At 39.6% G+C, this 21,867-nt stretch overlaps 1 protein-coding gene across 5 annotated transcripts in view; it reads left to right on the plus strand.

Moving 5' to 3' along the window:
- LOC127001969 (protein scarlet-like) overlaps positions 1 to 21,867 on the plus strand; it is a 102,177-nt gene extending 80,310 nt beyond the window's left edge. For 2 of the 5 annotated variants that reach the window (XM_050867265.1, XM_050867267.1), the window contains 2 exons: positions 1,583 to 1,683; positions 2,757 to 9,302. In XM_050867265.1, coding sequence (XP_050723222.1) covers positions 1,583 to 1,683; positions 2,757 to 2,929 — 274 coding nt within the window. In that variant the 3' untranslated portion in view covers positions 2,930 to 9,302. Of the gene's footprint in view, positions 1 to 1,582; positions 1,684 to 2,756; positions 9,303 to 20,689; positions 20,791 to 21,596 lie in introns of those variants that run through there. The other 3 variants (XM_050867266.1, XM_050867270.1, XM_050867268.1) reach the window with 3 other exon arrangements.

Consider the following 21,867-nt stretch of genomic DNA (forward strand, 5'->3'; position numbering starts at 1 on the left):
GCAAATAGGTATTGACGGCCAAGCACACCAATGGATCGCGAATTGGTTGAGCAACAGACAACAAAGAGTGGTGATTGACGGATTTAACTCAGAGTGGGCTCGGTTCTTGGCCCAGTGCTCTTCATTATTTACATCAACGATGTGGATGTCGGACTCTATAATCGCATTAGTAAATTTGCAGACGACACAAAGATTGGTAACTCGATTCACACTGTCGAAGACAGGCAAAGCCTCCAAGAGGATTTCCACGAAATTTCAGCTTGGTCTGATAGATGGGAGATGCCGTTTAACGTAGACAAGTGCCAGGTCCTTCAAGTTGGAACAAGGAATAAGAAGTTCGATTACGAAATGCGCGGCGTTAAACTCAAAAGCGTTCAATGCGTTAAGGACTTGGGGGTTAAAATCGCGTCAAACCTCAAATTCTCACATCAATGCATCGATGCAGTAAATAAAGCGAACAGAATGTTGGGCTTCATTAAAAGAAACTTTTTATTCAAGAATAAAGATGTAATACTTCCACTCTACAATAGTTTAGTCAGACCCCACTTGGAATATGCGGTACAGTTTTGGTCTCCCCACCATGGAAAGGACATTGCTAAATTAGAAGGTGTTCAGCGTCGGGTAACAAAAATTATCCCTTCCTTGCGCAACAAATCTTACGAAGAAAGACTTTCCATCCTTAACATGTTCTCTCTTGAGAAACGTCGCCTCCGAGGAAAACTGATCGAATGTTTTAAAATACTTAATGGTTTCAGGAATGTAGACAGATCAACATTGTTTATGATCGATGACACTTTGCGTACGAAGAACAATGGCGTAAAACTCATATATAGACAAGTAAATTCAGACTGCACCAAATTTTTCTTCACTAACGTTGTAGTGCGAGAATGGAATAAGCTCCCACCGTCAGTGGTCCAGTGTAACACTAGTGACTCCTTCAAAAACAAGCTCGACCGTCACTTCCTTCAACTTAATATCAACTAGAGTTGAAATGCATCGTTTTGGAGCCTTCTGAATAATGTAGAATCACTTAGTTTTAAGGACAAATCACCTAGTCTGGACCATGGGGTCTGTGTGGTCTGATTTTTTATGTAAATCTATGTAAATCTCTCTCTCTCTCTCTCTCTCTCTCTCTCTCTCTCTCTCTCTCTCTCTCTCTCTCTCTCTCTCTCTCTCTCTCTCTGCTTATAAAAAAATACACATTCTGTGTATATCTATTTTCATAATACGGGTGAAATGCATCCATTCAATATAATTAATACAATGAAAAAAATTAGGAATAAGTGGATCAGATGTCACTGTGTAGCGCAGGAGAGCGCTGGGCGAGGGGAAGAGAACATCCAGGCAAGGTGGGCTATGAGCTAGGGCAGCTTCCATCCTGGCCATGAGAGAAATGACCTGAGGTCAGACCATCAGCGCACTTTAAGTTTTCCCCATGGCTACCTACAGAATAAGCCGAGGCCTCAATTAAGTGCCGGGAGGCTAAACTCATCTGTCAAGCATAATAATACCCTTTTTTAACTCAGTGGTGGACTAGCTAGAAGTGAGGGTGATAATACATGTCTGGTGTCTCCCTCCCCAGTACTGTGGCATGGTTCACAGGCGCCGTTAAGTACCTGACGTGGCTGATGTACGGCGAGGAGATGCTTACCGTCACGCAGTGGTCAGACGTCAAAAACATCAGTAAGGAACAGTATGAATGCCAAGAAGTGAAATGTTTTGTGTGAGATGACTAACAAGAAAGATACTATAATAGACTCAGGTCTATATTCTTAAACATTTGGGGGATTACACAACCACATTATATAAGGCTATCATGAAGGTTATGTTAGTATTTCCATCGGGGTTGGTTTCATGAGCCTAGTGATAGTTTGACAAGGCTTCTGCACTATGAACATGAACAAAAACTCCTGAGAACCTGGCTTATCTCTTTTGTGGCATTTGGAAATAGTTGTTATGAGAGCCAAAAGCATTGGGCATACTAACCTCTCGGTTAAGGATTAACTAACAAAGGATTCATCAAGTTAGAACTGGATTAACTACCTAAGGGTTCATCAAGTTAGGACTGTGACAAAGTTGGCTTAATTAAATGAGGGCCTCTACTTACAAATAACTCTTTGCTTTTGGCTGCAGTAATGTTTTCGTGGTACATTCCACATTATTTTTTTTTTACGTTGCGGCCTATGGCGCCAGTAGGCTTCTTGTGGGGGGCCTGGTGGTCGGCACCAGCCCGTTGTGGCGCAGGAAAGTGTTAATGATGGCTCCGTCTTGCTTGACTCATGCTGCCCCCCCCACCCCCCACCCCCACCCCGTAGGTCATCTTTGAGCTTCTCTTTAGAGATGGAATCTAGAGTCCGGGTTCATAGGTGGTCATCAGAACAGCATGTGGGTTGTCTTAGGCCACTCGGCGGTGACTGAATAATACCAACTCTAGCAGGCAGGACTCGAACCCGCATCCTCTTGGACGCGGAGCCAGTATGCTAACCACTCAGCCACTGCCTCCTCAAGCAAACCACCAAATGAAAGTGAGATTTTGTTGGCAAGAAAATAGACGCGGCAATAAACTTATTGTGACTGGTGTATTTTCCGTGCTAGTGCAATGACTGCCATATTAATGTGTCTAATTTATGAGCAGCCAACAGCAAAAATACTCCTGCATCACTGACCATTCTACTGCTAACCACAAGTCATTACTAACACATGAAGGATCAGCTTATTATGATGCTCATTCCATTTTAACTTGTTCCATTCAACAGCGTGTGAGTTCCCAGCTGGAGTGCCTTGTATCAGCACGGGCGAGGAGGTGATTCAGAAGTACGCCTACCAGCCCTCTGACCTGTACCCTGACTTTGGGTGGCTGTTCCTGGTGTACTGCTTCTACCACTCCCTCGGCTTCATTACACTCTACTCAAGGGCAAAGATGAGGTAACAGAGACGTGAGACGGAGGTACGACGTAGAGAAAAGCAGCTGCTCTATTTTTCTCTGTCGGTTATGGTTCCACAGCTCAACACGATGGTTTGGTGACTGCCTCAACAAAACAAGCCCACAAATTTTTCAGGTCTTCTACAAAGCAACAAAGACAACAGAATTTCTTGAAAGACATCCTTAAGATGGTCAAATGTTTCTGTAGCCTTCGGCACTTGATAGATCACTATCAAACTTGAGTTACTTGGTTTGAGCACCAGTGTAGCTTTTTCTGCACTCCACTCCAAGGCCAAGAGAGTATTATACAAACAGAAGATAGAGGTGTGATGCTTATCAGTGTTCATTCACTTCTACTCTGGCTGGCTTCACAGGCTCTGCAAACTTATTATCATGAATAACTATGAAGGGCTGGCTACTTGTTATATTGTCGATGATACTAATCAATATAATTATGTGTCAGGCACCAATTAAAGTAAATCACTGATGAACTACTCAGAGATCGTCAGTTTCCAAGCCACAGAAACATCCCAACCATAACCATAACATAATTATTTTTTTTTATAAAAAAAAACCTTCATCATAATCACAACACAAACAGAGATAGTAACACAGAAAACTGTGGACTGGCGCTGCTGGGGAACGGACGTACCTGGTTTAGCTCCTGCTTCTTCGCTCATTTACCACTCGCCCCACATATTCCAGCAGCCAGTTCCTGTACTGGCTGCTCCAGGTATGACTCAACTTTGATTTGTTGATCATGGCAAGATAATCAAGATAAACTACAAATCATATGAAAATAAATTAGGACAAGTGAAAGTTGACCTCGCCGCAATCACCCAGTTTCTCAACCTTGACGCCATCTCAAAATAGAAGGCGAACCACTCCTCCCTCGTCATATTATTACTGCTGCCGTTTTCATTACCAAATTACTGCCGTAGAAACTTGCCCATAACAGCAAGATGCCAAACTTAAGAGAACGGCCAAAGCAGACCTCCGGACAACCCCACAGAACAAAAGGGCGCCACAGCAGACTGCTGCACCTCCTGACATCCTAGGCCTCATCACTAGTGATATCACCATCGTCTCAGAAGAAGGTTAAACAATAGTTAGCACTATAGTGAAAGCCCCGCAACTAATTATCAGTCAGAAAGATCAGATAATATCACTATTGCAGAAAAACATAGCACAACTAGAAAATAGAGTAACACACCTAGAGAAACAACTTGATGAAGTAAATCATTATGAAAAAAGAGGAACCATAATTGTTGGTGGACCAGCATTGCCACTTGAAAACACCAATGAAAACAGTGCAGAAGTGGTAATTAGAATCATTAAGGACAATCTTCATATAAACATTACACAAACAAATATAAATGTTGCACACAGGCTAGGGTCAAAGAAGACCAGGAATACACACCGACCCATTATAGTTAAGCTACAGAGCCGGCAGAAGAAACATAAATAATGAATGTCTGCATAACTATTAGGCCTAATGTCCACATTAATGAGAGCCTGACGCCCAAGCGTCGAGCACTGTTCAAAGCTGTATGGGACATTAGGAAGCAACATTGGGATTTGTTCCAACAATGCTACACCCAGGATGGAAAAAATATATGTAAAACTAAAAAACTCAAACCAGAAGCAAATCATCACTATTGATGAAACACTTACCAACTTATTAGATAAGTACCCAATACTTAAACAAGACCCAAGTACTCACTAGACCCCAAATATTCTTCCATGTCGGAAGAATGAGCAAAGGAGGAATCATATTGAGATCTTGGAACTCTAATTCAACTGAATTGAGGGGGGGTTGGAAATGGTCGGCCTGAAAAAAATCATATTTTATATTTTTTGGCTTATAAAATTCTGCGAATTTTCCTCTTTCTTTTGGTATATGAATGAATATGATGGAAAAATAGTAGTGGTATGCAACATGCATTGCAATGCAATGCAACATCCTGCAATGAGCTTCCGCGCGGCGCCACTGGCTTGCAATCCATGTTTTCACCCCTTTTTAATTTTTGGAATTTTTTTCATGGTCTGTCATGATACTCTTAGAATCTCTCATACCACTTCTCTAGAAAATGGGAAATTCTAGCAGTCACTAATATATTTTCGTATTTATCCGTGAAAATCGATTTATATATATATATTTTTTTTCATAAATCAAACAAAACGCTCTCTGTATCCGACTCAAATGTCTTCTAAATTATATTTTATTGATTTTATACAGTACAAGACTGGTTTTTACTTCGAAATATGGTCAAAATCGAGTACATGAATTTGTGACCCCGTAAAAAAAGACGTAGCAATTCGTAAATAACGCAGCCTGTGTATCCAATGTAAGTAAGTTAAGGAAACCAAGTCTGCTTTTTTCTTTATATCATGATATATATATCCTGTGGATTTCAAGTCCCTAGTTGGAAAAGGTAAAATACAAAAAATATTTAAACTTCATCGCCAGATATCTCAAAACCATGAGTTTGCAATTTAAAAATATCTCCTCCGTTGCATTTCTTTTTATACACATATTACCTACTGCAGCTTATGAAAGCATGTGTAAGGAATAGGGTCTGGTATCGGAACTTTTGTTTGAAGTTGATTTTGATTTTTGAAAAATATTTATATGGCAATTTTTTTTTTTCGAACTTCAAATTTTTTTTTTTACTATTGCATAAAACGTACCGCTAGCAAACGTTAATTTTCCATGCTTCCTAATTAAAATGCTTTTTAAATGAAAGAAATCGGCCCGTAAATAAGGGAGGAAAAACGCTTAGAACATAAAGAATTGAACATGGGATTTGAATTTTACAACCCCTGCTTAAAAGACGTAATGGCTTTTGATAGACTAAGATAGCATACTTCTGATTAACTAGGTTAAACACCTAACCCCCCTAACTCCGCCTCACCCTGTTCCTGATCTCCCACCTAACCCCTCCTTATATGCGACCTTACCTTATCTTACCCTTGTTTTGACTTCACCCTATTCTTTGACAACACCCAGCTATCACCTTCCTCAACACTAAACATCCTCGGTCTATCCTTAACTCAAAATATCAACTGGAAACCTCATATCTCATCTCTTACTAAATCAGCTTCCTCGAGGCTGGGCGTTCTGTACCGTCTCCGCCAGTTCTTCTCCCCCGCACAGTTGCTGTCCATATACAGGGGCCTTGTCCGCCCTCGTATGGAGTATGCATCTCATGTGTGGGGGGACCCCACTCACACAGCTATTCTGAACAGAGTGGAGGCTAAGGCTCTTCGTCTCATCAGCTCTCCTCCTCATACTGATAGTCTTCTACCTCTTAAATTCCGCCGCAATGTTGCCTCTCTTTCTATCTTCTATCGATATTTCCACGCTGACTGCTCTTCTGAACTTGCTAACTGCATGCCTCCCCCCCTCCCGCGGCCCCGCTGCACTCGACTTTCTACTCATGCTCATCCCTATACTGTCCAAACCCCTTATGCAAGAGTTAACCAGCATCTTCACTCTTTCATCCCTCACGCTGGTAAACTCTGGAACAATCTTCCTTCATCTGTATTTCCTCCTGCCTACGACTTGAACTCTTTCAAGAGGAGGGTATCAGGACATCTCTCCTCTCGTATTTGACCTTGCTTTCGGCCACCTCTTTTTTCTTTTTTAGGAACAGCAAGTAGCGGGCTTTTTTTTTTATTATTGTTTTCTTTTTTTGTGTGCCCTTGAGCTGCCTCCTTTGTTGTAAAAAAAAAAGAAAAAAAAAAGAACTAAACTACTCTTCCTGCTGTCCCACCCTAACCCTACCTATGCTTGCCTCACCTTTCCCTGTTCTCGTTGCCCCTCCCAACTCCTATTCCCACCTACCTCATCCTCTTCTCTGCCTGCCTACCCCGTCATACCTGACTACCCCATCCTATGCTTCACGCTGCTTTCCTTACCCCACCCATGTTTCATCCTGTCGCGCTTATCTCGGCTCTTATCTATCACACCCTTTGCTTGCCCCAACTTACCCCAACTTACCCCTGTTTCTACCTACCCCATTCTTACCCTTATTCCTTCTCCACCCCAACTCCTTTCCTAACTCTCCCACACCAACCATTAATCCTTCTTACCACATCACCTCTGTGTGTGCCCACCGCATCGCAGAGGTGATTGTCTCTGGAATGGAGGCACACATTCCACGTACTTTCTCTACTCCTCATGCTAAAAAGCCTTGGTTAAATCACGCTTGTTCTCGTGCTGTCAAAGATAGAGAGGCAGCTCACAAAAGGTACCAGAGTTTAAAAAAAAGATTTCAAAAATTGATTGAAATTTCCTATTAACTAACCATGATCGTAATATAAACTGTAATTTATTTCTTGACACGGTATATAGCATTTATTACTCTTGTTTCCTAAAGTATCAAAGTTTTTATCAGCAAAGACTACAAAAAACATGGATCACTCAAGGAATTCTTAAATCCATACAACACAAATTTGCCTCGTATAAATCATATAAACTAGGGGTGATTAACTTTAATATATACAAAAACTATAGAAACTACCTGAATAACCTCATTAAACTCACTAAAATAAACTACTACCTACAAAGATTATCAGATTTTAGACTTAATACCAGTCAGATATGGGAAACAATAAATGAACTATCAAACACCAATACTAAAACCTATGCCACAATCAACTCAATAATTTACAACAACCAAGTAAAAGATTCACCAAAAGATATTTCTGACGCTTTTAATGACTACTTTGCAAAGATCGCCCCTGAGCTTGCCAGCAAACTGCCCCCTCCACAAACCTCTCACAACTCTTATCTCCGCGGTAACTACTCATGCTCTATGGTAATGCCACTAATAACGAATTTCTATATGGTAAAAGCAATAACATCTAAAAATAAAAATAAAGTCACATTGATGAGATATCACAAAATATAGTAAAAGAAAACAAAGAAATATTTGCAAAACCTCTTACAGTCTTGTTTACCCAATCAGTCAGAACAGACATCTTTCCCGACAGATTCAAACTTGGTAAAATAATCCCAATTCATAAAAGAGGTAACAAAACAGACTTATCCAATTATCGTCCGATTTATTTTCTACCAATATTTTCAAAACTTTTTGAAACTATAATGAAAACACGTTTAATGACTTATTTAAACAAAAGGAAACTCTTAAATGATAAGCAATTTGGCTTTAAACCAAGTTTGAGCACTTTCGACGCAATTAATACATAAACATCTGACCTTTATAGAGCTCTCAATGAAAATAAATCCATCATATCTATTTATATCGACTTCAGCAAAGCTTTTGACACAGTTCAACCTGATATTCTCCTGGATAAAATGTACTTCCATGGTATCCGGGAATGTATCTATGATTGGTTCAGCTCTTATTTAAGCAAAGGAACACAGTTTACATTTTTTTTAACAATAAATCTTCCTCCACCAAGCCAATAAACATAGGAGTACCGCAAGGTAGTATATTGTTTCCCACACTGTTCATTCTATATATTAATGACATCTGTAATATATCCAACTCCCTAAACACAATACTATTTGCGGACGACTCAACTTTTTACATGCTTGGAGATCAACCAGCAGAAATAATCAATAGAGCCAACGGTGAACTTCAGAAATGTTCAAACTGGTGCTTGGCTAACCGTCTAACGGTTAACACTGCCAAAACCTATTACATGCTGTTTACGAACACCATTACCACTTACCGATCATTACCAAATTTAGCTATTTTAAACGATTTTATTATCCAGGAAGACAAAATAAAATTCCTAGGTATGTTTGATAGCCACTTAAACTTCAAACATCATATATCCAATCTATGTTTAAAACTATCAAAAACTATTCCAATCCTTCTTAAAGCAAAACGATTCGCCCCAGATGATATTTATAGTATGCCCATTTTTACCCACATCTAAACTACTGTAACCCCATTTGGTCCAATACTTATCAATGTTTTTTATATAGTCTTAACGCACTGCACAAGAAAGCCATCAGAATAATGACTAATAGTGAATATTGCGAGTACACTCCCCCTTTATTTAAAGCATTAAATATTCTGAACCTTACTTATCTATCAAAATTAACTATTGCATCCAGTATGTACAAACAAATAAAAACAAATAACTACAACACCCAGCCTCTACATAGTTATCCTACTCGTAACCAAAGTTCATTGCGTATCCCAAGCCATAAATTAGCCCTGTTTAGACACTCACTAATGTATTTAAGACCCAAAACATGGAATGATGTCCCGAGACAAATCAAACTCTCAACGAATCTACGATTGTTCAAAGATAAATTAAAGAAGCATGTGTTATCCTTGTACAATAATAATAATAATAATAATAATAATAATAATAATAATAATAATAATAATAATAATTATAAGTTATATGCAACTCTATACACTTATACTTATTACATTATATTTCTACTGTTGTTATTATTACCGATAATAATGGTGATAATGGTAATGATGGTGATTGCAATTATTGTTATCATTGTTGTTATTGTTATTATTATTATTATTATTATTATTATTATTATTATTATTATTATTATTATTATTATTATTATTATTACTATTATTATTATTATTATTATTATTATTATTATTATTATTATTATTATTATTATTATTACTATTATTATTATTATTATTATTATTATTATTATTATTATTATTATTATTATTATTATAATTATTATTATAAATATTATTTTTTTATTATTATTATTATTATTATTATTATTATTATTATTATTATTATTATTATTATTATTACTATTATTATTATTATTATCATTATTATTATTATTATTATTATTATTATTACTATTGTATTACTATTGTACTATTATTATTATTATTATTATTATTATTATTATTATTATTATTATTATTATTATTATTATTATTATTATTATTATTATTATTATTATTATTATTATTATTATTATAATTATTATTATTATTATTATTATTATTATTATTATTATTATTATTATTATTATTATTATTATTATTACTAGTACTATTATTATTGTCATGGTTGTATTATTATCATAACTAATTATTATTATTATTATTATTATTATTATTATTATTATTATTATTATTATTATTATTATTATAGTCATTATTTTTAAATATAATTTTCACTGTTTTTATTATTTATTATCATTACCATTATCACTATTGTTATTCTCAGCATTATCACAATTACTACGTAACATTTATTTTAGTTTTCCAACGTATTCAACTTTACCATTATTAGCATCATTGTTGGTATTACTGTTGTTACTATTACTATAATTATTACTAGTATTGGAGCGTATAGGTTCCAGAACTGCTCGATGCCATGGGAGTGGAAAGGTGGGCTCTTTCCGACACCCTCAGCCCCGTTGTTGGGCCTCCTCCTTGAAAGAATTGGGCGGTTGCGCGGCATGCACCGCCTTCCTCCTTTGGGGTATATCCCCAACAACAACAACAACAAAAAAAAAAATCATTGTTATCGTCATCATTATTATTATTATTATTATTATTATTATTATTATTATTATTATTATTATTATTATTATTACTATTACTATTATTTTTTTTCATTTATATTACTATGCTTACTATTATTGTAGTGCTGTTGTCATCACCATTATCATCACTAACTTTATAACTTTTTCAATGTATCTTTTCAAGGTAACTAGTATACAATAGATGTTTTCTTTCTTTCGTTCTTCTTTCTCCGTTATATTGGTTTATTATATAGCCGTTTTGGCTACTGTTTGTACTTAGATCTAAGCTTACTTTATCGCTTTCTTGATTTTTTTGCCCATAAAGCTATGTTTGATGTCTTACTTAATTTCTTCAACAGATGTATAAGTACATATATCCAAATGACAAACATAATAAAGTGTTTAAAGTGTTTAAAGTGTTTAAACTGTAATAAATAGTCTTTCATTTATATAAAAGCCTTTTCCGAAAATTCAACAGCGTTGTTTTTGACGAGATGTACGTCTCACTTCAAGATACCAATACAGTTCATGTATCCGAATTTTATTAATAACACCATAAATCTTGCCTTATATTTTATTTTTTCAACAAAGGAGACAGCTCAAAATCAACAAAAAGAGTGTAGAAGAAAGCCCGCTAGGCACTTTTCCCACAATAGACAAAAGTAAATTCTGGCCAAAAGAGAGGTCAATTTCGGGTGGAGATATGTCTTGATACAACCTTCTTGAAAGAGATCAAGTCATAGACAGGAGGAAGGCTGTTTCAGAGGTTACCAGTGTAAGGAATAAAAGAGTAAAGATGCTCGTTAACTCTTACATAAGGGGTTTGGACAGTATAGGGATGAACTGCAGTAGAAAGTCGAGTGAAGCGTGGCCGCTGAAGTGGGGGAGGCATGTAGTTAGCAAGTTCAGAAGAGCAGTCAGCATGAAAATATCGCTAGAAGATAGAAAGAGAGGCAACATGGCAGCGGAACTGCCTGAATCTGTCTGAATCTGAATCTGTCTGAATCAAGAGGGGAGTTGATGAGACGAAGAGCCCCTGAGTCTACTCTGCCCAAGAAAGCTGTGTGAGTGGAGCCCCTCTACCCATGTGATGCATATTCCATACGAGGGCAGACAAGGCCCCTGTATATGGATAGCAACTGTGTCATGATTTCATTATTCAAGGAATAGCCCGTGGAAAAATACCTCGGGAGTCCCCGCCATTTTGATTGAGAGAGCGGGAAGTAATCACAGATCAGGCGGGAAAACCAGGCAGGCGGGAAACAGGACCTTACTCAAATCATTTCGTTATTACTGCCAAAGCTGAGTTATGAGTGGGATGCATGACCCACTATGACCAAGTGCATGTGTTAGGTTATTAATAAATAATAAATCCATAGCCGTTAGGGCGTTTTAGCGTAAGTGTTGCACAGCAAACAAGATGTCACTGTGGCGAGAACTGGCATCTTGACCGCGGCCGGGGCGCTGAGCATTGTGGGTCCCGCCACCATCTTCCAGCCATCTCCCGCCCAGACTTCACCGCGAGCAGACGTCCCTCACCTCCTTCCGTGCCACGTGTCCATCGTGGTGGTTTACCTGCCTTTGTAGTATCCACAAGTCCAGCGTGACTGTGGTGTACTGCTAGGCGAGGGTAGACGTGGGAGGTAAGGAGGGCACGGCGTGTTCCAGAGAGGAACGAGAGAGGACTGAAGAAGGACTCCAGGGCTCCAGACCACGAGGTAGATCAGGTGTGGCTCCCGCTCCCCCCACTTACAGCTAAGTAATCTATTTGCATAGGATGTTTTAAGATAGCTAGCTAGGTTGCTGTGTGCCTGGGATTAATTAATTATTCTTAATTTCCAGCGAGTTTCTTTGTTGCTTAAATAAACTTAAGAGCTGGTTCATCTGGTCTTTGCTTGTCCTATGAGAGATGTGACTGGTCAGATATTTAAATAATAAGTGACTAGGAGGGGCTGTGAGTCTGAAAAACTCAATTTTCAGATATTTTATTTTGTATTTTTTATTGCTGAGAATTTACGGGATTTTCGGAAGTCCAGACCTTTCAAGAACCCCACAAACTGTGCCGGGAGAAGAACTGGCGAAGACGATACAGAACGCCCAACCTCGAGGAAACTGATTTAGTGAGAGAGGAGGTATGGAGTTTCCAGTTGAGATTTTGAGTTAAGGATAGACCGAGGATGTTTAATGTACAAGAAGGTGACAATTGAGTGTTGTCGAAGAATAGGGGATAGGTGTTTGGAAGGTTGTGTCGAGTTAATAGTAGAAGAAATTGAGTTTTTGAGGCTTTGAAGGCGCCAGGGTCTCATTGCCCAAATCGAAAATGATAGTAAGGTCTGAGGTTAAGCGTTTTGTGGCCTCCAGCCTGGAATCGTATGTTTCCTGTTGGGTTGGCCTTCTATATCAAAAGAAGTTGAGTAATGCAGAGAAGAGTCATCGGCGTGAGAATGGACATGACAGTTCGTTTTGGAAAGCTCATCGATGAACAACAGAAAGGGAGTGGGAGATAGGACAGAGCCCAGCGGGACACCACTGTTGATAGGTTTAGTGTCAGAACAGCGACCGTCTACTGCAGCAATGATAGATCGGCCAAAGAGGAAATTGGAGATAAAGGTACAGAGAGAAGGATATAAACCGTAGGAGGGTAGTTTGGAAAGCAAAGATTTGTGCCAGACCGTATCAAAGGCTTTTGATATGTCTGGCGCAACAGCAAAAGTTTCACCGATACGGCTAAGAGACGATGACCAAGAGTCAGTTAGGACCAGTAGAACGCCCCTTGCGGAACCATTACTGGCGATCAGAAAGAATGTCAGAAGTAGATAGATGCTTAACCCGTAGAAAACGGCTCCCTAGTAGCAAAGCTCATCTTCTGAGGCGAGACTATGGTCTTCAAACTTACTGTGACAAATTAATCGAAACCGGTACCAATCTGCTTGTCTTGCTTTGTTTTAGCCGACAGTGAACTTTTTTTCAAAACAATGCCGTAATTACAGAATATTTCAAGTGCTTAGATAAATAGCGTGAATAAACATTTAAGTCATGCCACCTTCGCCTCCAAGATTGTGTGAGAAAACGTCGAGGTTTGAGGGCACCCTAAAATAAATTTGAGTAGTGGTCAAACACATGCTGATTTATATAAAAAGTTACTGCGTAAAATATATATGATAATGTGCATCATATAGTAATATAATGTGGCTAGGAAAAGTCTAAAAAGCATATGGTAATTACAGACACATAATTCTTATTTTTCTCCGGTAAGAATAAAAATATCATCTCTCTCTCTCTCTCTCTCTCTCTCTCTCTCTCTCTCTCTCTCTCTCTCTCTCTCTCTGTTCCTCACTCAGCGCCCTGCCCTCACTCAAAGAGCTCAAGCCGCTCTCCTCTCCAGAAAAGCGGAAGTGAGATCCACGCTGCGATCGTACACAGCCTTCCTTGCGTGTTGCCTGTGATTTCCCTACGTGTGTTTCGAGTGTGTTGTGTGTTTTTGTATGTGATTTTGCTGTGTTTCCGAGTGTTTCTGCGTGGGTTTTAGAGTGTATCGAGTGTGTTGTTGTGTTTCCGGTGTTTTTGGGAGTGACTTGGGGGTGTTGAATCTTGTGCTTATGCTTGAGTTTTTCAGTGTTTCTCATATAATGTTGATATATTCATCGCATAATCTCGTCATAAACATTGTCGCCGGAGACCACGGTATCCGTTTGAAAGATCAAAACGTGCGCGCTTTCCTTGGCGGGCATCGAGTGCTTTAAATTAAATTATTACACATCTGGCATCTCAGCCTGGGTGTTGGGCAGCTTACAATGGCGGGAAGAAGTGACAGGCATCTGTCAATCACTCTGACTGGGGACCGCTTTGTTGCTGGCTTCCCGCGCCACCCCCCTAGACTGGCTTGCAGTTACTCTGCTGTTTAGCTGTTTTCCTGGAGAATGGTGCGCTACCAGATCTTGTCACGGAATGACATTGCAGCCATTCCAGCTCTCCACTAGGCTGGACACTCCACACGGGCTACCTCTGACCAGATGGGCGTCAGTGTCCGCCAAGTTCAAAGATACATGAAGCGTACGGGTGAACTCGGCGGCAACAAAATACCCGCCAAGAAGAAACCACCAGGAAACACCCGCAAAACTTCCCTGCGCACCCTGAGAGTGGTGCACCGTGAAGTCCAACGCAATCCACGAGTATCGGCCAGGAAAATCAGGGAAGACAACTTGGGATTGCTGAGTAATGTGTCTGTGAGGACATTATCGCGCCGCATCCACGACGACCTCCAGTACCTGAGCTACGCAGCGCGGCCCAAGCTTACTGTAGCCCAGGAAAAGAAGAGGCTAGCGTTTTGTGACAGGATGAAAGACTGGACCATAAAGCAGTGGCGTGGCGTGCTGTGGAGCGACGAATCAAGATTCACAGTGACTGCCAGCAGTCAAGGTCACGTATACCGGCGCCCAGGCAGCGACCCGCTCGACCCCCGCTACACCGCTCCTGCCGTCAGATTCCCTGATTCGTTGATGGTGTGGGGATGCTTTTCCTACCACGGGGTGGGGAGCTTCGTGGTGTTACCCAAGAACACCACAATGAATCAGGGGAACTACCTCGAGCTTCTGTGTGACCATCTACCGGGGTCTTTCGAGATGTGTCAGGCCTCCACCTTCATGCAGGACGGTGCACCGTGCCATACTGCTAAGTCAGTGAAGCAGTGGCTCAGGGACTGCTGTGTGCCGTTCTTCAAAGACTGGCCTGCTAATTCCCCGGATTTGAGCCCAATTGAAAATTTGTGGGCGATGATAAAACGTGAGTTACGCAGCCACGACTGTTCAACCGTGGCCAAACTCCAAGCTGCGCTTCACCACCTTTGGAACACAATCGCTCCCCAGCATCTCATGGTGCTTGCAGACAGCCTTCCGGCCCGTTTGGAAGAGTGCAGGAGACGTCAAGGGAAGCCAACATAGTATTAGTTGTAAGTGCAATAAATTTCTTTGGATGCAGTACATGTTTATATTACTTGGCGCAGCGTGGGAGAGGGGTGCGACAATGTTTATGACAAGCACTGTATATATATATATATATATATATATATATATATATATATATATATATATATATATATATATATATATATATATATATATATATATATATATATATATATATATATATATATATATATATATATATATATATATATATATAAGTTTGTGGATGTATGTATTTATGTATGTAGGCATGCACAAATCTCTTTCTATGACTTGCATTTCATCTATTAATTGAACCTCAATTTTTTTTATTTGAACTTCAGATTTTTTAATTTGACATTCAACATTTTTTATTTGAAATTCAACTTTTTTAAATTTGAAATTCAGCTTTTTTAATCTGAAATTCAACTTTTTTTAAATTGAATTTCAACTTTTTAATTTGAAATTCAACTTTTCAAATTTGAATTTCAACTTTTTTTAAATTTGAAATTCAAGTTTTTTAATTTGAAATTCTTTTTTTAATTTGAAATACAACTTTTTTAATTTGAAATTCAACCTTTTAAATTTGTAATTCAACTTTTTTAATATGAATTTCAGCTTTTTTTTTATTTGCATTTCAACTTTTTTAATTTGAAATTCAACTTTTTTGATTTGAGGGTGAAAAGGTGTAGCTGGTTAGTTTGCCACAAGGCAATTCGCCTTCTTAATGCCTCGATATTTTTGTTTTTTTTGGTTTTGGGGTTTGCTTTTTGGAGGAGGAGGAGAGTGAATACAATTTTCAGGGATAAGGGCGCGAGTGCTGTGCTCTGGATGTAGTTATTTAACAGGGTGACAATATTTTGATGATAAATGTTGTGGCTCCACATCTAGGTGGTTCAAAAGATTGTTAGCAGACCACTCAACAACCTCAAGGTATGTGCCATCCACCCACCTCGTCGCTTCCCCCTTCGCTAGCCCCTTCCAAGCAAAGCTTCCCTGGACCTCCGTTGCGCCCTGTCCACACGGAGAGGAAGAGTGATGAGGGGGTGGTGGTGGTGGTGGTGATGGTGGTAGTGGCAGCACTGGAGGTGCCAATGGAAGGGGTGGTATCGGTTGAGGGGGATATGGAGGTGGCGGTTGTGCAGCGGCACTCTCAGACACTCCCTATCCCTGCTCAGTCCTCCCCCGGCGGACCTCATTGTCCCCGTGGTGTCACGCCTCATCGTCAACCTCCCTGCCCTGGTCCCTGCCCAGGAGGTTTTGGCACCTATTGCTCTTCTTGCAGTTCGTACAGTGTCTCTTTTCCTTAACACATGCACAGTCTATCCAAATGTGATCTTCCTTTGTACAAACGCAGCATCTTCTTTGGTTTGAAGGGTCAGCATTTACAAAATTATAAATACTGATATTAAAGGAATAATAGTAGTACATGTAATAATAATGATTGATTATTGATTATGATTGAAAGTAGTAGTGATATATATTATAGAATGACACTATTATTAATATTCCTATTAATTTAACGACATTAACAGTTATATAGATAGGTTTATAATCAATACCATAGGCTGACTCTTTGTTTTCAAAGGGTGAGAGAGAGAGAGAGAGAGAGAGAGAGAGAGAGAGATTTACATTGATTTACATAGAAAATCAGACCACACAGACCCCATGGTCCAGACTAGGTGGTCTGTCCCTAAGTGATTCTACATTAATCAGAAGGCTCCAAAACGATGCATTTCAACTCTAGTTGATATTAAGTTGAAGGAAGTGACGGTCGAGCTTGTTTTTGAAGAAGTCAATCGTGTTACACTGGACCACTGACGGTGGGTGAGAGAGAGAGAGAGAGAGAGAGAGAGAGAGAGAGAGAGAGAGAGAGTTGGGATGGAGATATTATTAGTGCGGTGTGGAAAAATTTGTTGGTGTCAGCATGGCATCGAGGTTACAGAGGTTAGCAAAGCCAAGGGACGGTTGGTGCGGTGTGAGGAGCTGCGACTAATACTACTACTACTACTCCTAATAATAATGATAATAATAATAATAAGAAGAAGAAGAATGAAGATAATGATAATAATAATAATAATAATAATAATAATAATAATAATAATAATAATAATAATAATAATAATAATAATAATAATAATAATAATAATAATAATAATAATAATAATAATAATAATGATAAAAATAATAATACAACTAATGATACTGCTGTTACTACTAATACTACCACTACTACCAAACAATCAGACACTCCCTCTCTCCACGTTGCCGGCTCATGGCTCACCAGAACCGACCTCTGTATCCTCTGCCTGGTCAAGGTCACACCTCATTATCTCCGTCGCTATGCCTCTCTCTCTCTCTCTCTCTCTCTCTCTCTCTCTCTCTCTCTCTCTCTCTCTCTCTCTCTCCCCCATATCGACTGGGCGACACTGTCAGGTACAGAAGGCGAGTCACATAGAATGATCGAATTTCTAGAAGAAAATTATCTAAGCCAAATGGTTTCTGAGCCAACTCGACCAAATAATATACTCGACCTTGTTATAACGACCCAAGATAACCTAGTAAGTAGTGTCACGGTAGGGGAACACCTCGGTTCTTGCGATCATAAATTAGTGCGCGTCGACATAAGAGCTCAATCATCAGTGACTGAAAATAAAGTAAGGGTGCCCAATTTCAAAAAGAGCTAACTTTGTAGAAATCCGACAAAAACTAGCAGAAATACAACTATCAGATGACGGCAACGTAGAGGAAGCCTGGCTAAGCTTTAAAAATCACTTACTCACTCAGCAGAACACATTCGTCCCCTTGTGCGAGAAGCGAATTAACACTAATAAAAGCCCACCGTGGTTTAATAGCGAAATTAAACAATCAGTCAATGATAGAAAATTGTTTTACAGGTTAAAGAAAGAACAAAGCACGCCCGAAAACATTAGACTTTATAATGATGCCAGGTGACGAGTAAAAAGACTAGTAGGTCAGGCAAAGCGTAGATATGAAGAAAATATTGCAGCCAACTGTAAAAATAATCCGAAATCTTTCTTCAGTTACATAAACAGCAGAAAAGCGATCAAAAGTGGTATTGGACCTTTAACAAACAACGACGGTGCACTAGTGACTGACAGCCAACACATTGCAAACCTCTTAAACAATTACTTTTCCACGGTGTTTAATACTAAGTCTTCCTCTCGCTATCACCAACACACTAGTACTATTGTAAATCTCGAGCATGCATTGCCTAATTTTGAAATAACAACCGATGAAGTCCTTAAAGCTCTCCGTTCACTTAAAACAAATAAAAGTCTCCTCCCTCATTACCGTATTCAATATGTCCTTGCGACAAGGCATTGTCCCTTCGGATTGGAAAAAGGCTAACGTGACACCGATTTTTAAGAAAGGAGACAAAAAAAATACCAGGTAACTACCGACCCATTAGTCTAACTTCAATTGTAGGTAAGCTACTCGAGAGCATAATTAGAGACAAAATTGTGAGTTACCTCGAAAGCCACTCATTAATTGGGGATTCGCAACATGGCTTCCGTAACAAAAGATCCTGCCTGTCAAACCTACTGACCTTATATAACGATCTCTTTTCAATTTATGACGTAACCAAATAAGTGGACGTAGTCTATCTTGATTTCCAGAAAGCGTTTGATAAAGTCCCACATCATAAATTACTTTATAAATTAAAGCAAATAGGCATTGACGGTCAAGTAAACCAATGGATCGCGAATTGGTTGAGCAACAGACAACAAAGAGTTGTGATTGACGGATTTAACTCAGAGTGGGCGCCGGTCACTAGTGGCGTCCCTCAGGGCTCGGTTCTTGGCCCAGTGCTCTTCATTATTTACATCAACGACGTGGATCTTGGACTCAATAATCGCATTAGTAAATTTGCAGACGACACAAAGATTGGTAACTTGGTTCTCACTGACGAAGCCTCCAAGCCTCCAAGAGGATATGCACAAAATTTCAGCCTGGTCGGATAAATGGGAGATGCCCTTTAACGTAGCAAGTTCCAGGTCCTTCAAGCTGGAACAAAAGATAAGAAGCTCGATTACGAAATACGCGACGTTAAACTCACAAGCGTTCAATGCGCTAAGGACCTGGGGATTAAAATCGCGTCAAACCTCAAATTCTCACATCAATGCATCGTTGCAGCAAATAAAGCGAACAGAATGTTGGGCTTCATTAAAAGAAACTTTTTATTCAAGAATAAAGATGTAATACTTTCGCTCTACAATAGTTTAGTCAGACCCCACTTGGAATATGCGGTACAGTTTTGGTCTCCCCACCATGCAAAGGACATTGCTAAACTAGAAGGTGTTCAGCGTCGATCAACAAAAATGATCCCTTCCTTGCGCAACAAATCCTTCGAAGAAAGGCTTTCCACCCTTAACATGTTCTCTCTTGAGAAACGTCGCTTCCGAGGAAAACTGATCGAATGTTTTAAAATACTTAATGGTTTCACGAATGTAGACAGAACAAAATTGTTTATGATCGATGACACTTTGCGAACGAAGAACAATGGCACAAAACTCAAATGTAGACAAGTAATTTCAGACTGCACCAATTTTTTCTTCACCAACGTTGTAGTGCGAGAATGGAATAAGCTCCCACCATCAGTGGTCCAGTGTAACACGATTGACTCCTTTAAAAACAAGCTCGACCGTCATTTCCTTGAACTTAATATTAACTAGAGTAGAAAAGCAACGTTTTGGAGCCATCTGATTAACGTAAAATCACTTAGGTTTAAGGACAGACCACCTAGTCTGGACCATGGGGTCTGTGTAGTCTACTTTTCTATGTAAATCTATGTAAATCTCTCTCTCTCTCTCTCTCTCTCTCTCTCTCTCTCTCTCTCTCTCTCTCTCTCTCTCTCTCTCTCTCTCTCTCTCTCTCTCTCTCTCTCTCTCTCTGTTTATAAAAAAAAATGCATTCTGTGTATATATATTTTCATAATACGGGTCGAATTCATACATTCAATATAATTAATACAATGAAAAAATTGAGGAATAAGTGTATCAGATGTCATGTGTAGCGCAGGAGAGCGCTGGGCGAGGGGAAGAGGACATCCAGGCAAGGTGGGCTATGAGCTAGGGCAGCTTCCATCCTGGCCATGAGAGATGTGACCTGAGGTCAGACCATCAGCACACTTAAGTTTTCCCCATGGCTACCTGCAGATTAAGCCGAGGCCTCGATTAAGTGCCTGGAGGCTAAACTCATCTGTCAAGCATAATAATACCCTTTTTTAACTCAGTGGTGGACTAGCTAGAAGTGAGGGTGATAATACATGTCTGGTGTCTCCCTCCCCAGTACTGTGGCATGGTTCACAGGCGCCGTTAAGTACCTGACGTGGCTGATGTACGGCGAGGAGATGCTTACCGTCACGCAGTGGTCAGACGTCAAAAACATCAGTAAGGAACAGTATGAATGCCAAGAAGTGAAATGTTTTGTGTGAGATGACTAACAAGAAAGATACTATGATAGACTCAGGTCCATATTCTTAAACATTTGGGGGATTACACAACCACATTATATAAGGCTATCATGAAGGTTATGTTTGTATTTTCATCGGGGTTGCTTCCATGAGCCTAGTGATAGTTTGACAAGGCTTCTGCACTATGAACGTGAATAAAAACTCCTGAGAACCTGGCTTATCTCTTTTGTGGCATTTGGAAATAGTTGTTATGAAAGCCAAAAGCATTGGGTATACTAACCCCTCGGTTAAGGATTAACTAACAAAGGATTCATCAAGTTAGGACTAGATTAACTACCTAAGAGTTCAAGTTAGGACTGTGAACTTCTCTTTAGAGAGGGAGTCTAGAGTCCGGGTCCATAGGTGGTCATCAGGACAGCATATGAGCCACTCGGCGGTGACTGAAAAATCCCAACTGTAGCGGGCAGGACTCGAACCCGCATCCTCTTGGACGCGGAGCCAGTATGCTAACCACTCAACCACTGCCTCCTCAAGCCAACCAGCAAATGGAAGTGGGATTTTGCTGGAAAGAAACTAGATACATCAATGAACTTATTGTGACTGGTGTATTTTCCGTGCTAGTGCAATGACTGCCGTATCAATGTGTCTAATTTCTGAGCAGCCAGCAGCAAAAACATTCCTGCATCACTGACCATTCCACTGCTAACTACAAATCATAACTAACACATGAAGGATCAGCTTACTCATATGCTCATTCCATTTTAATTTGTTTCATTGCAACAGCGTGTGAGTTCCCAGCTCCTCAGCACGGGCGAGGAGGTGATTGAGGAGTACGCCTACCAGCCCTCTGACCAGTACCCTGACTTTGGGTGGCTGTTCCTGGTGTACTGCTTCTACCACGCCCTCGGCTTCATTACAATCTACTTAAGGGCAAAGATGAGGTAACAAAGACGTGAGACGGAGGTACGACGAAGAGAAAAGCAGCTGCACTATTTTTCTCAGTTGGCTATCGTTCCACAGCTCAACACGATGGTTTGGTGACTGCCACAACAAA

The sequence above is a fragment of the Eriocheir sinensis genome, chromosome 22 (genome assembly GCF_024679095.1).
Source record: "Eriocheir sinensis breed Jianghai 21 chromosome 22, ASM2467909v1, whole genome shotgun sequence".
NCBI classification, from domain to species: Eukaryota; Metazoa; Arthropoda; class Malacostraca; order Decapoda; family Varunidae; genus Eriocheir; species Eriocheir sinensis.